Source organism: Scyliorhinus canicula, chromosome 2 (genome assembly GCF_902713615.1).
Source record: "Scyliorhinus canicula chromosome 2, sScyCan1.1, whole genome shotgun sequence".
In the NCBI taxonomy this organism is placed as follows: domain Eukaryota; kingdom Metazoa; phylum Chordata; class Chondrichthyes; order Carcharhiniformes; family Scyliorhinidae; genus Scyliorhinus; species Scyliorhinus canicula.
In genome coordinates, this window is record NC_052147.1 from 203,843,748 (window position 1) to 203,858,808 (window position 15,061).

The 15,061-nt window shown below is 46.4% G+C and overlaps 1 protein-coding gene across 1 annotated transcript in view; it reads left to right on the forward strand.

Annotated features, from left to right (window-relative positions):
- LOC119962305 (dynein heavy chain 11, axonemal-like) overlaps positions 1-15,061 on the forward strand; it is a 95,948-nt gene that overhangs the window by 79,138 nt on the left and 1,749 nt on the right. The window contains 2 exon segments of the mRNA XM_038790291.1: positions 7,892-8,004; positions 9,572-9,712. Coding sequence (XP_038646219.1) covers positions 7,892-8,004; positions 9,572-9,712 — 254 coding nt within the window.

Below are 15,061 nucleotides of genomic sequence, written 5' to 3' on the forward strand. Positions count from 1 at the left end.
AGAGTGGTTTCACAGGTCGGCGCAACATTGAGGCCGAAGGGCCTGTACTGCGCTGTAATATTCTATGTTCTATGTACAAAACTATGAGGGGCATAGACAGAGTGGATAGACAGAGACTTTTTCCCAAGGGTAGAGGGGTCAATTACTGGGGGCATAGGCTTAAGGTGCGAGGGGCAAGGTTTCGAGGAGATGTACGAGGCAAGTCTTTTACATAGAGGGGAGTGGGTGCCTGGAACTCGCTGCTGGAGGAGGTGTTGGAAGCAGGAACGATAGTGACGTTTAAGGGGCGTCTTGCCAAATACATGAATAGGATGGGAATACGGACCCCGGAAGTGTTAGAAGATTTTGGTTTCGACAGGCAGCAAGATTGGTGCAGGCTTGGAGGGCTGAAGATCCTGTTTCTGTGCTGTACTTTTCTTTGTTCTTTGAGTGCCAAGAGGCTCGCGGCAATTCACCTCGCTACCAACTTGGAAATCTTTCCGAAGATTCGCTCCTGTAGTTTTTTTAAAATTCATCCATGGAATGTGGGGGCGTTGCAAGCGGGGCCTGCATTTTTTGCCTATCTCTAATTGCCCCTGAATTGAGAGTACTTCAGAGGGCATTTAAGAGCCAAACACAGTGCTGTGGGTCAGGAGTCACATGTAGCCAGACCAGGTATTGGCAGCAGATTTCCTTCCCTAAAGGACATTAATAATAATAATAACCCTTTATTGTTACAAGTATGCAGTTACTGCGAAAAGCCCCTAGTCACCACATCCCGGCGCCTGTTTGGGTAAGCTAATACGGGAATTGAACCCGTGCTGCTGGCCTTGTTCAGCATCACAAACCAGCTATCTAGCCCACTGAGCTAAACCAGCCAGATGCAGATGGGTTTTTACGACAATCACAGCCATCATTCCAAGTTTTTATTGAATTCAAATTTCACCATCTGCCATCGTAGAATTTGAACCTGGGTCCCTAGAGGATTACCCTGGGTCTCTGGATTAATAGTCCAGTGATAACACCACTGTACCACTGTGATGCGACCATCAATTCACTCGAAACATGAGTAGAAGTAAACCGTGGCTTTAATCAACTTAGAACAGTGCCTGCCTGCGACTGAACCAATACTGAGAACTGCCTACAGGTCGACTGTTCTTTATACCTCCCTTCAAGGGGAGGAGCCATGGGCGGAGTCCATACATGTCCCAACATGAGAAGCCCACAAGGGCAACAGCATAGCACAGATACAAATACACTGGTGGATTATTGGTATAATACATTCACCACACACTGCGTATCCTTATAGCAGTTGTTGGGTTAGGCCTTGCGTTCAGCTCTCAATCTGAGTGGAATTTGAGTACTGACAGGAGGAAAATAGTTTATTTTTATAAAATGAACAGAATACAAATTGGCTGCCGTCCCTTCACGACAAGGAGAAAGATAATAATCTTTACTAGTGTCACAAGTAGGCACACTGACACACTGCAATGAACTTACTATGAAAATCCCCACACTCTGGTCAATTGTTTGGTTAATGTTCATGACTAGAGCTTGGAAATCCTGGAGCGCTCGGGTCACATCTGACTGAGCACCAGTTTAAGGTGTGTCTTAAGCAGTGGCATAGGAAAGTGAGTATGAGTGTCAATATGTCTGTTTTTCACCTGGCAACATTTAAAATAAACTATCCCCCCTTCCGAACTTTGTTTGATTGTCTGGTTACACTACACCAATGCTGAGTCTCTTTAACAGCGGCTATGAGTGGCAGCTTATCCTGCTGCATCTATTATTATTGAATTGTAAAAGCAGAACTCATGAATACATGCTTAAACACATAAGGGTTTGACTGCATATGGAATTTCCAATGAAAGATGAGAACTAGCATGATAGTCTTCTCATGCCAATCATCAGACATTTAGAAGCCTTTTGAACAGCTTTTGTGTGTGTTTCAAGTAGCACTTATGTATGGTATTACATCAAGCAACATAAACATAAAAATATAGCTTAACTGCAAAACAAATGACTCAATTTACTCCTTGCAATGAAAAATTAGAGAAGCATCTGTTCAGAATAAGCAGATAACAATTAATTGGGACTTTTAGATGGGGTACAAATGCTGCACTTAGAAAATTTGGTAATCCTTTCCTTCATCAATTGGAGAAATTTGAATTGTGAAAGAACGTAGTTTATGTCACACATGGTGATAACACGAGAGAATGAGTTCAATATAGTTTAGGTGTATAAATGGATTAAGTCATGGAGACTCAACACACTGCACCAACAACTGTCAATAATATGAGTGGATCTCATCGTACAAATAGTGACATCACATTTTCAGAAATTTAAGAGCTGTTTATGAAGGCCTTTGCTCATAACAAAGACACTAAATCATGTCCATTGCAAGTAGATGTCACAATACATTATCTTGTATCATCATAGAATGAAATGAAATATTTTGAATAGTGTGAGGTAGCTCAGATCATTTTTTAAAATTTATTCTTTCATGAGATGTGGATGTTGCTGACAAGGCCAGCTTTTGAGGCCCTTCCCCAACTGCCCTTGAATTAAGCAGTTTGCTAGACTATTTCAGGGCGCTGCTAAAGACAATCACCTTGTTGTGGTACTGGAGTCACATGGAGACCAGACCAGATGAGGCTGGCAGATTTTTTTCACCTAAAGGACATCAATGAACCAGATGGGTTATTACAACAATTGATGATAGTTTCATTGCATCATTCCTGGGACTAGCCTTCAACTCCAGATATTATTAATTGGATGTAAATTCAGCTGCTCATGATGGATTTGAACCCATGCTCATTGAGCTTTCACCTGACCTTGTGAAAAATGTATTGATTTTGCTTCCAATTTCCACCCCTCTCTCAGCTTCACGTGATCCATCTGACTCTTTCCTTCCATTCCTCGTCCTCTCTGTCTTAATTTCTGGCGATAGACTGATCACCAATATTCATTTCCACAGCTACCTCAACTACAGCCCTTCATACCCTGGTCCCTGTATGAACTCTGCCCCATTCTCTCAGGTTCTCTGTCTCTGCTGCATCTGTTCTGATGATGCCACTTTTGAAATAAGCGCTTTGAACTCATCTACCTTTTTCTTCCACCGAGGCCCCCCTTTCCCCCTCCACCCCCCCTGTAGACGGCATTCAACTGTGTCTGGCACATCTCCTGCACCCCTGCCCTCATCTCTTCCCCTCCCTCCCAGAACCATGACAAGGTCCCTCATGTTTTCATTTTTCACCCCACCAACCTCCGCATTCCAAGGATGACTCTGTCATTTCTGCCAACTCCAGCATGAGACCACCACCAAACATAACTTTCCCTCACCTCCACACCTCCCCCCCCCCCCCCCCCCCAACCGTGTCAGCATTCTCCGCAGGGGTCGTTCCTTAACGCCCTGGTCCACCTCTCCACTGCCCCCAACCCCTCCTGCTCTTCCCTCAGCACCTTGCAGAAATTGCAGAAGGCGCAGCACCTATCCCATTACCTCCTCCCTGTCCTAAAACCAAAACACTCCTTTCAGCTGAAGCAGCATTTCATTTTCACCTCCTTCAACTTGAAATGAAATGAAAATCGTTCATTGTCACGAGTAGGCTTCAATGAAGTTACTGTGAAAAGCCCCTAGTCACCACATTCCGCCGCCTGTCCGGGGAGGCTGGTACAGAAATCGAACCGTGCTGCTGGCCTGCTTGGTCTACTTTAAAAGCCAGCGATTTAGCCCAGTGAGCTAAACCAGCCCCTTGATCTACTGTATTCGCTGCTCCCAATGTGATCTCTTCTGCACTGGGGAGACTAAACGCAGACCGGCGAATGCTTTGCGGAACACCTTCACTGGGTCTGCAGGCATGGCCCCAACTATCCAGTCACTTGCCATTTCAACTCAGCGTCTTGTTCTCATCCCACATGCCCATCCTAGGCCTGCTGCAATGTTCCAGTGATGCCCAATGGAAACTGGAAGACAACACCTCATCTTCCAGTTAGGCACATTGGAATTTTCTGGACACAACCTTGAGTTCAACACTTTAGACTGTGAACTTTCCCCTCCATCTTGACCTCCCCCTTTTTTTTTCTGTTATTTGTTTCCCCTGGCTAGCCTCAACACAATCCCACTCTTCCCACATGGACACTGTCACTTGTTCAGTTTTTCACTCACTGTGCACTAACCTGTTTTCCTATTAAAACATTCTGCTATCTGACCTTTGCCACTATTAACACTCTTCAGTCCCTAATGGCACCATTAACATCTTCTTTGTCTTATGTTCATGACATCTTTGTCAATCACTCCTCAGCTCCAACTTATCACAGAGTATTTCCGTTCTGCCCCAGCCCCCATCTCCAGTTATATAATTAATCACATTTCTATCCCAAATCAGTTCTGCAGGAACTATGTACTCCAAACTTTAACTGTGTTTCTCTCTCCATAAATGTGGCCAGACCTGCTGAGTTTATCGAACATTTTTTGAGTTTATTTCCTCTGGATTATTGGTTCAGTGACACCACTGTCTCTCAATGTAATAGGAAGAAACCTTTGTATAAGCCTATTAATGAGGCAAAGGGATTGGTTCCTTCTCTTTACATGATAGTTATAGACGAGAATGGCTGTTCAGCCCATCTCAAACCATGTTTTCTGAAGCAATCCACTCACCCACTCACTGCAACATCTAATTGGTCCCACAGTACAATAATGTTTACATTTCCAGAGTACTTTATTACCTTCAAAGTGCTTTGAGATGACCAATGATAATGACGCACCCTATATAAATGCAAGGCTTTCTTTCTTAAACGATTCCAGACTGTTTGTCTTCAGTACATTTTTTGGATGTCCAATCCAAGTTTTGATAATTTTTTTGTCAAGAATTTCTTGCAATCTGTCTTAAATGAACCTTTTGCTGATTTGAACTTGAATTCCCTTATCTTCATCTGAATTTTAATTAATGTTTTAACTTGCCTTTATTAATTCCTTCATCTTTTACAAGTATCATCTCTAAGACATGTCCATTTCAAGTTGAAAAACCAACTTTATCTGGTCTTTCCTTGTAACTCACACTTCAGCCTCATCTTTTCACTGCATTTTGCACTTGAATACTTCGGATCTCTGCAACAACAGTACTCAAGGGCAAGAGTAAGCTCTATTTTCTAAGAATTAATTCTTTTAGTATATGCATTTTTTTAGGATTAAATTTCATCTGCCATTTTTCTGCGCACTTCGGACACTTCTTGGGCAGGATTCTCCCATCCCGCAGCAGAGTATCCACGCCGTCGTAAACGCCGTCGCGTTACACGATGGCGTGAACAGGCCGCTGCCAGGAGTAATTCTGGCCCCTACAGGGGGCCAGCACGGCGCTGGAGCGGTTTCATGCCGCTCCAGCTGTCAATCCCGGCGCGAACTGCGCGTCGCGGGAACCGCGCGTGCGCAGTGGCGCCGGCACCAACGCAACATGGCGCAGGAATACGGGGGCCGACGCATATGGAAAGAGGCTGGGGGACAGAGAGGCCGGCCCGCCAATAGGCGGGCCCCGATCGTGAGTTAGGCCGCATCGGAGGCCCCCCCCAGGGTCGGAGCCTCCCCCCACACGCCGCCACTCGACCCTTGCACGCAGAGTTCCCGCCGGCTGCGAGCAGGTGAGGATGGCGCCAGTGGAACTCACCGTTTAACTGCGGCCAACTCAGCCCATCCCAGGCCGAGAATCGGCGGGCCTGCGACTGGCGCCATACCAAACACGCCAGCGAATCGCATGCCGGTGGCATGGCCCAGTCGCAGGGATTCTCCGGCCCAGGGCTGGGAGAATCCCACCCCTTATATGTTCAGAGCATCATCTTTTGATACCACTGTCCCTTGTTTCATATTATCTGAAAATGTTTCACTCATTGCTGCTGCATCATGGCTATTCATGATGAAAGGGCAGGTGTCACTGTGAAGTTAAATTGGTGTCAGCAATATGATGGGGGGGGGGGCATGTGGTGCAGAGTTAGTAAGTATACTTTAAGCTGGCACTGGAGTTGGGCCTGGAAAGCATAAGAGCTGTGTACCTGTAGATCGTTATACGCAGCAAAAGGCTCTCAACAACAAAGGAATAAGGAACTGAATTAGTAAAGAATGTCAACCCTTCAATTGGGAATGTAGGGGGTGGATAGTGTTATGTGTTAATTATTTCACAGAGATAAATTGTATTATTGAAATAAGTGATGGGAAATAAAACAGACTACATTTCATCTCACCAGCTGTATGCCCACTCTGCTTTTGAATAGATATGAAACATTTTAAGCATCACAATGGGAAGTGTCAACATCCCTGGATTATATTGTTGTCTGTGAAACCTCAGAAACTTCGAGCCGTTTATTCCTCAGACATTTTACCCAGGTGCCTTTATTTGCGAGATGAACAAAGGACAAATGCAAGATTATGATCCAAACAAATTTATTATTAAACACAGTAAAACAGTTATCCCCCTTAAATTATCCCAACTAATAATAACCCCAAGATTTTTAATACTACTCGTGCTGATTAACTCAATTGAGCTGCGGGTCCAATTCTCTAAGTCTCGGTTGTCTCAGGGCCTTAATCCGCAAAGGTGGGTCTCGCACGTTTCCTCCTTCCGTCCTCTGGTCTATTGTCGAATCTTCTCTGCTACCTCAGCACGAGTGTTTGCTAGGAAGGGTCCTGGGTGGTTGATCTTTATACCCCTCTTCATGCCTTTCCAAAGGCTCTCTAGCCCTCAACCAATGAGGTCTCAGGACAAGGGTCGCAACATCTGATGGAGTTGCCAATTGCAACTATGTAGGACACCAGGAACCCACTCCCAGGGGTCCATCTCTCGGTGTATTGTTCCCATGTAATCTTACTCCATATATGGTAGACTGGGTGTCAGAAATGGGTCTCCAGATGGCTTGTTTTTTTAATATAAATTTAGAGTACCCAATTCATTTTTTCCAATTATGGGGCAATTTAGCATGGCCAATGTACCTGCCCTGGACATTTTTAGGTTGTGGGGGCGAAACCCACACAAATATGAGGAGAATGTGCAAACTCCACACGGACAGTGACCCAGAGCCGAGATCGAACCTGGGTCCTCGGTGCCGTGAGGCAGCAGTGCTAACCACTGCACCACCGTGCTGCCTTCCTGATGTCTTGTTAACAGGGCAGGCCCAGACTTGTCCTGACTGTCTCTGTTCAGTGGATTCGAACTTGGCTGTTCAAATTCCTATTAGGCCTGTCTGGAGCTGACTAGTTTAATTTAAAATGTCAAATTCTTAAAGTGTCCAATTTTATATTGGGCCTAAGGTTCAGGCCGCTGTCTATTTTACCACAATATCGTGTAACTAAAGGACTGTAAGTGAGCTTCCATAGAACTGAGAATCTAATAACATAAATTTAAGGAGGTATTTATGGTATTTCCAACACCTGTATATTTAGATCATCCGTTAACGATCCATCTCCTGATCTCTGGATGACTGAATCACAGATTTGCGTATTATGGTCACTTTCTGTAGAGTGTTGCTTGCTCGCTCTTCCGACTGGCAGGAGATACAAAACTCTGAGAACACGCACAAACAGATCCAAAAACAACTTCTTCTCCACTGTTACCAGACTCCTAAACGACCTCTTATGGACTGACCTGATTAATACTACACTCCTGTATGCTTCACCCGATGCTGGTGTCTATGTATTTACATCGTGGACCTTGTGCTGTCCTATTATGTAATTTTTTTCATGTACTAAATGTTTGAGCTGCTTGCAGAAAAATACTTTTCACTGTACCTCAGTACACGTGACAATAAATAAATCCAATGAACAAATGGTATGAGTTAAGGGAAAATCAAATCTAGTTAGCCGTATGTGTATATAAAAACATGTACAATACATGTAACATGTATTACATTTTTTTATTTATTGAAGGTATTGTGATCTTCTTCTTCGTTGCCATGAACTTGACACTTGGACACAGGATCTGTCCCTTCCTAGTGTAATCTGGATCTCTGGATTTTTCAACCCACAATCTTTTCTTACAGGTAATATTATAAGTGTTTTCAAAGTATAGTCTATTTTGAAACTTTATAAAAATGTTACTTTACATCTCAATATTAAATGCAGGTGACTGTTCTGCTAAAAGGTGATAGTGGTAGATATGAAATAAGTTTGGATAATAATGGAAACTAAAATTGCAGTGGAAATCTACTGTGCACATGATTTTGCGTATCTTCATAATTCTTTGAAAAACTCTAAACCTGTCAACTGTCTGAAGGTTTTGATCAATTGTTCTATTTCAAAGATTGTGGGCTGGATTCTCCGTTTCTGAATCTAGGTGCTGACGCAAACGGAGAATTCGTGGAGTTTCCCGTCAGAAATATTGGTGCCACACCTGCCCTGATTCTGCTACCAGTGAGGGTCCAGCACCGGCGCCGCAAGGAACACCATCAAAACCCACCAAAAATGGTGCGGGAATCGCAGTGTCCATGATGGACACTCGCAGGCTGACAAGCTGCAGCTGCGCTTAAACTATACACCCCCACACACACGCTGATCGCGGCCAAAAAGTTGGGACAGGTTATGCTAGAGCACCCATACAGCTGATGGGTCAGCTGGGGCCAGAGGGCACCCAGGGGGGCGCCCCGGGAGGGTCACCTATACGACCCAGGGCACCAAGTCCAAAGTAGGCTGTCAGTGGTGTGCGCAGCCGCATGGCTGCCTTGCCCTCTGTGGTAATGGTGTTGCGTACCTGTCCACCCCAATTCCTCAGCCCACCTCCTGGCCACCCTCCACCTGGCCACCCTCCCAGCCCTGGCAGAAGCCTCCCGCGGCCAGAGGCATGACTGTTGACGAAGTTTCGCGGTGTTGGACACTGTCCGTACAAACTCTCTCAGCAGCCACCACGCCAGGTTCACGATTTGTGAGAGTCCATGTGGTCCGCGTCAACGGGAACTCATCCCATTGGGAGCAGAGAATCATGGGTGAGCTACTAATGGTATACGAACGGTGTTGCAACTACGCATGACGTGCGTCGCATTGAAGCCATTTGATTGCCCTGGCAGGGTTGTGTGGTGTCATGGTTGCTGTTCTGAAGGCTGGGTATTTTGCTGCAAACAATGGTTTGTTTGAGGCTGCGCGGTTGTTTGAAGGCCAGTAGTGGGGGTGTGGGGATTACCTTGCCAAGATGTTCATCTTCATTGATGATGTGTTGAAGGCTGCGAAGAAGATGTCGTAGTTTCTCGGCCCCAGGAAAGTACTGGACAACGAAGGGTACTCTGTCAGTGTCCCGTGTTTGTCTTCTGAGGAGGTCGGTGCGGTTTTTTGCTGTGGCGCGTTGGAACTGTCGATCGATCATTCACCTGAGGAAGGAGCTGTGCTCCGAAAGCTCGTGTTTGAAACAAACCTGTTGGACTTTAACCTGGTGTTGTAAGACTTCTTACTATGATAATCATAGAGAGAGCCCCATCGTGTCTGCACTGGCCATCAAGCATCTATCTATTCCAAACCCATTTTCCAGCAATGGTCTGTAGGCTTGGATATTCTTAGTATTGCAAGGCATCTGTTCAATTTGTGACTTGGGTTTCATTTAAATTTCCAAAAATGTTTCAGCTGTAATGCAAAGTTTGGCAAGGAAAAATGAATGGCCCTTGGATAAGATGCACCTAATAGTGGATGTCACTAAAAAACTGAAGGAAGACTTTTCACAACCTGCTAGAGAAGGAGCTTACATTTATGGACTCTATCTGGAAGGTAAATAAAATGCAAAACCTTGCATCGATCCCCTAGGTGCAAACTTAATCTTCACAAGCCTGAGAAGCCCCGCCATGTCATTGCACCCCCCCCCCCCCCCCGCCCCCCCCGCTCCCCCACCACCCTGACTTTGGGGGCTTCGAGTACCTCCATGCTAACAAGATCAGTCTACCAAGCTCCAGAGAGGCAAGGCCAAGACATCAGCCTCTCTCGCTCTTGATTCCTGGGTCTTCTGACACACCAAAAAATCGTCAGCTCTGGACTCGGAATCACCCTTACCTTCAGTACCTCCGACATGGCGCCAGCAAACCCCTGCCGGAATCCCCAAAGCTTAGTACATGCCCAAAACATGGACATGATTCTCAGGTCCACCCGCACACCGCCCACATTTATCATTCCAAGGATCTACTCATATGTGCCCTGTGGACTACCTTAAATTGTATCAGGCTAAGCCTGGCACACGACGAGGGCGCATTGACTCACCTCAGGACATCCTCCCATAACCCAGCCTCCAACTCCCCACCCAACTCTTCCTCCCACTTCACCTCCTCTATCCCGTCTCGCTCCCAACCATAAGCTCATAGGTTTCCGATACCTTTCACTCCTCCACTCCTGCTTTTGACACTACCTCATCCTGTAGCCCCTGGGGCTGTAGGTGTGGGAAAGTCGATACCTGCTTCCACACAAAGTCCCTCACCTGCAAGTAGCAAACCCATTCCTCCTTCAACTCTTTCAAACACGGAAAGCCCCATCTATAAACAAACCGCTAACCACTCGATCCCCGCTCGCTGCCACCCCCCGAAACCCTCTCATCCAGTCGCTCCGGAGCAAAACCGGTGGTTGCACATATCGAGCCGGGACTTCAGTAAAGACTGGGGAGAAACTGAAGAGCGACGTCACAGGAGGGCAGTCCTCACTTGGCCAATAAATCACAACCCTCCTGTGACGTCACTCTTCAGTTCATTTGACTGGTAAGTAGTTGTATAAGTTAACCTGAGGTTTAAGACAAAGCAGGAGATCCCAGATCCGTGGCATGCTCTCCGTGTGCGATGTGTGAGTTCAGGGACACGTCCACTGACCCCGACTCCTTCACGTTCACAAAATGTGTCCAGCTGCAGCTCCTGTTGGACCGCTTGATGGCTCTGGAGCTGCGGATGGACTCCCTTTGGAGCATCCGCGATGCTGAGGACGTCATCGATAGCACGTTTAGCGAGTTGGTCACACTGCAGGTGAAAATTACTGAGGGAGATAGAAAATTAGTGACCAAAAGACAGAGCAGAATAGGAAGGCAGTGCAGGTGTCCCCTGCAGTCATCTCCCTGCAAAACAGATATACCGCTTTGGATACTGTTGGGGGAGCTGCGCAGGAGGGCAGGAAGAAGAAGGCAGGGCTATAGTGAAAGGGGAATAGAAGGCGGTTCTGCGGACGCAATCGAGACTCCAGATGGTATGTGCCTCCTGGTGCAAGGGTCAAGGATGTCTCGAGCGGCTGCAGGACATTCTGGGTGGGGGGGGGGGGGGGGGGGGAATAAACAGCAGCTATTGTGGTGCACATAGGCCACCAACGATATAGATAAAAAATGGGATGAAGTCCTACAAGCTGAATTCAGGGAGTTGGGAGTTAAACTAAAAAGTAGGACCTCTTAGGATTGCTGCCAGTGTCACGAGCTAGTCAATAAGAATGTCAGGATTGATGGATGAATGCATAGCTCGAGAGATGGTGCAAAAGGGAGGGATCAAATTTCTGGGGCATTGGAACCGGTTCCGGGGGTGGTGGTACCAGTACAACCGGACGGTCCGCAACTGGGCAGGAGTGGAGCCAATGTCCCTGGGGGGGGGGGGGGGGAGGTGTTTGTTGGGAGGGTTTAAACTAATGTGGCAGGGGGATGGGAACCGATGCAGGAGTCAGAGACGGGGCTGCAAGGGGATCAGGACTGGGATCTAAATATTCAAGGATATATATGTCCTATGAAAAGGACAGGCAGATGGGCAAGGGGGCAGGTTGCATTGTTAATGAGGAATGAAGTTCAATCGATAGCAAGGAGCAATATAGGATCAGAAGGCTTAGAATCTCTGTGGGTAGAGTTGGCGGAATCGCAAAGGTAAAAAGATCCTGATGGGAGTTATGTACAGGCCCCCTACAATAGTCAGGATGTGGGGCAGAAAATAAATCGGGAGATAGAAAATGCATGTAAAAAAGGCAATGTTGCAATAATCATGGGAAACTTCAATATGCTGGGAAAATCAGGTTGGTAGTGGATCCCAAGAAAAGAATTTGTGGAATGTCTAAGAGATGGATTTTTGGAGCAGCTTGTGATAGAGCCTACCAGGGAACAGGATTTGGTGATGTGTAATGAGGCAGACTTGATTAGGGAACTTGAGGTGAAGGAACCGTTGGGGAGCAGTGACCACAATATGATAGAATTACCCTGCAGTCTGAGAGAGAGACGCTGCAATCAGATGTAACGGTATTACAATTAAATAAGGGTAAGTACAAAGACTTGAGGGAGGAGCTGGCCAGAGTCATTGGAAAAAGAGCCCAACGAGGAAGACAGTGGAACAGCAATGACAGGGTTTTTTGGGGGTTATTAGGGAGGCACAACAGAAATGCATCCCGAGGAGGATGACGAGGGATGTCAAGGACAGCATAAAAGCTGAAGAAAAAGCATACAAAGTGGTGAGTATTAGTGGGGAACCAGAGGATTGGGAAGCCTTTAAAAGCGAGTAGAAGGATAACTAAAAAGGTAATAAGGCGGGGAGAAGATGAAGTATGAGTGCAAGCTAGCTAATAATATAAAGGAAGAGTTTTTTTTCAATATATAAAGGTAAGAGGGTCAAAAATAGACATTGGACAACTGAAAAATGTGGCTGGAGAAGTAATAATAGGAAACAAAGAAATGGCAAACAAACTGCATAGTTAACTTTGCATCAGTCTTCACGGTGGAAGACAGCAGTAGGATGCCAGAGCTCCAGGAGAACCAGGGGGCAGAGGTGAGTGCAGTGAGCATTACTATGGGGAAGGTTCTGGGGAAACTAAAAGGTCTGAAGGTGGCTAAGTCACCTGGACCGGATGGACTAAACCTCAGGATCCTAAAAGAGATAGCTGAGGAAATTGTGGAGGGCATTAGTGATGATCTTTCAGGGATCACTGGAGGCAGGAAGGGCCCCAGAGGACTGGAAAGCGGCTAATGTAACACCACTGTTTTAAGAGGGCAGGGAGGCAGAAGTTGGGAAATTATAGGCTGGTTAGCCTGATTTCGGTCATTGGTAAGATTTCAGAGTCTGTTATTAAAGATGAGATTGCGAAGTACTTGGAAGTGCATGGTAAAATAGGACTGAGTCAGCACAGCTTTGTCAAAGGGAGGTCGTGCCTGACAAATCTGCAAGAGTTCTTTGAGGAGGTAACAAGGAAGTTAGTCAAAGGAGAACCAGTGGGCATGATTTATTTAGATTTCCAGAAGGCCTTTGACAAGGTGCCGCATAGGAGACTGTTAAATAAGTTAAGAGCCCATGGTGTTACAGGTAATATCCTGGCATGGATAGAGGATTGGCTGATTGGCAGAAGGCAGAGTGGGGATAAAGGGGTCTTTTTGAGGATGGCAGCCAGTGACTAGTGGTGTGCCTCAGGGGTCTGTGCTGGGACCCACAACTTTTCACATTACACATTAATGATCTGGAAGAAGGTACTGAATGCACTGTTGCTAAGTTTGCAGATGATACAAAGATCTGTAGAGGGACAGGTAGAATTGAGGAAGCAAGGGGGCTGCAGAAGGATTTGGACCAAGCTAGGAGAGTGAGCAATAAGTGGCAAATGAAATACAATGTGGAAAAGTGTGAGGTTATGCACTTTTGTGGGAGGAATTTAGGCATAGACTATTTTCTAAATGGGGAAATGCTTGGGAAATCAAATGCACAAAGGGACTTGGGGGTCCTTGTTCCGATTCTCTTAAGGCTAATACAGTAAGAAGTCTTACAACACCAGGTTAAAGTCCAACAGGTAAGAATGAAGAGGTATTGATCCGCATTCACCTGAGGAAGGAGCAGTGCTCCGAAGCTCGTGATTTGAAACAGACCTGTTGGACTTTTTAACCTGGTGTAAGACTTCTCACTGTGCTCACCCCAGTCCAATGCCGGCATCTCCACTTGAGGTTAATGTGCAGGTTCAGTCAGCAGTTAAGAAGGCAAAATGCAATGTTAGCATTCACGTCAAGAGGGCTAGACTACAAGACCAGGGATATACTTCTGAGGCTGTATAGGCTCTGGTCAGACCCATTTGGAGTATTGTGAGCAGTCTTGGCCCCTGTATCTAAGGAAGGATGTGCTGGCCTTGGAAAGGGTCCAGAGGAGGTTCACAAGACGATCCCTGGAATGAGGAGCTTGTTGTATGAGGAACGGTTGAGGACTCTGGGTCTTTACTAGTTGAAGGAAGAGGGGGATCTTATTGAAACTTACAGGATACTGAGAGGCCTGGATAGAGCGGACATGGAGAGGATGTTTCCACTTGTAGGAAAAACCAAAACCAGAGGACACATCTCAGACTAAGGGACGATCCTTTAAAACAGAGATGAGGAGGAATTTTTTCAGCTAGAGGGCGATGAATATGTGGAACTCTGCCACAGAAGCTATGGAGGCCAAATCACAGTGTCTTTAAGAAAAAGATAGATAGGTTCTTGGTTAATAAGGGGATCGGGGCTTGTGGGAAGAATGCAGGAGAACGAGAATGAGAAAAATATCAGCTATGATTGAATGGCAGAGCAGACTCGAGGGCCCAATTCTGCTCCCATGTCTTGTGGTCCCAGAATGCTCAAATTTTGCCTGCAAGACTGATTCTCTGGTCCTCCACTTCTCCTGCAGCCACCCCTATTGATACTGCATCATCCCCATCTTGCTGCCATCGAGCCAAGCTGCTCCTCGTACTCCCATCTTCTGGCTCGGGGCCTCCAGCCTTATCTCCATGCGATTGATCCCTGCCTTTATCAGGTCCACCACCCCTACCCAGCTCCTCCCAATTCTCCTTCTTTTGCTGGGTGAATTTCTCGTTAGGAAGCCCACCAGCTGCTCTGTCGACCATTGGATTTGGTTGGTCCCTGATCCTCCGCCATCTTCACCTGTGTCACAGGCACAACTCCAGCTATCTCCAACTGTTCCCTTCTTTTTCAGCCACTTCTGGTCCACAAATCCATCCACCGGTGGGCCGCTCTCTCCTACTACCGCACCTGCACCTTTTTAAAATCAGCAAACCCACTGTTAGCTGGGAAAAAGATCCATCCACACGAGCGGGAGCGATCAAATGTGCGACCACTCTCACCATGGCTGCCACTGGAAGTCGACACCATAAGAAATTGTACAC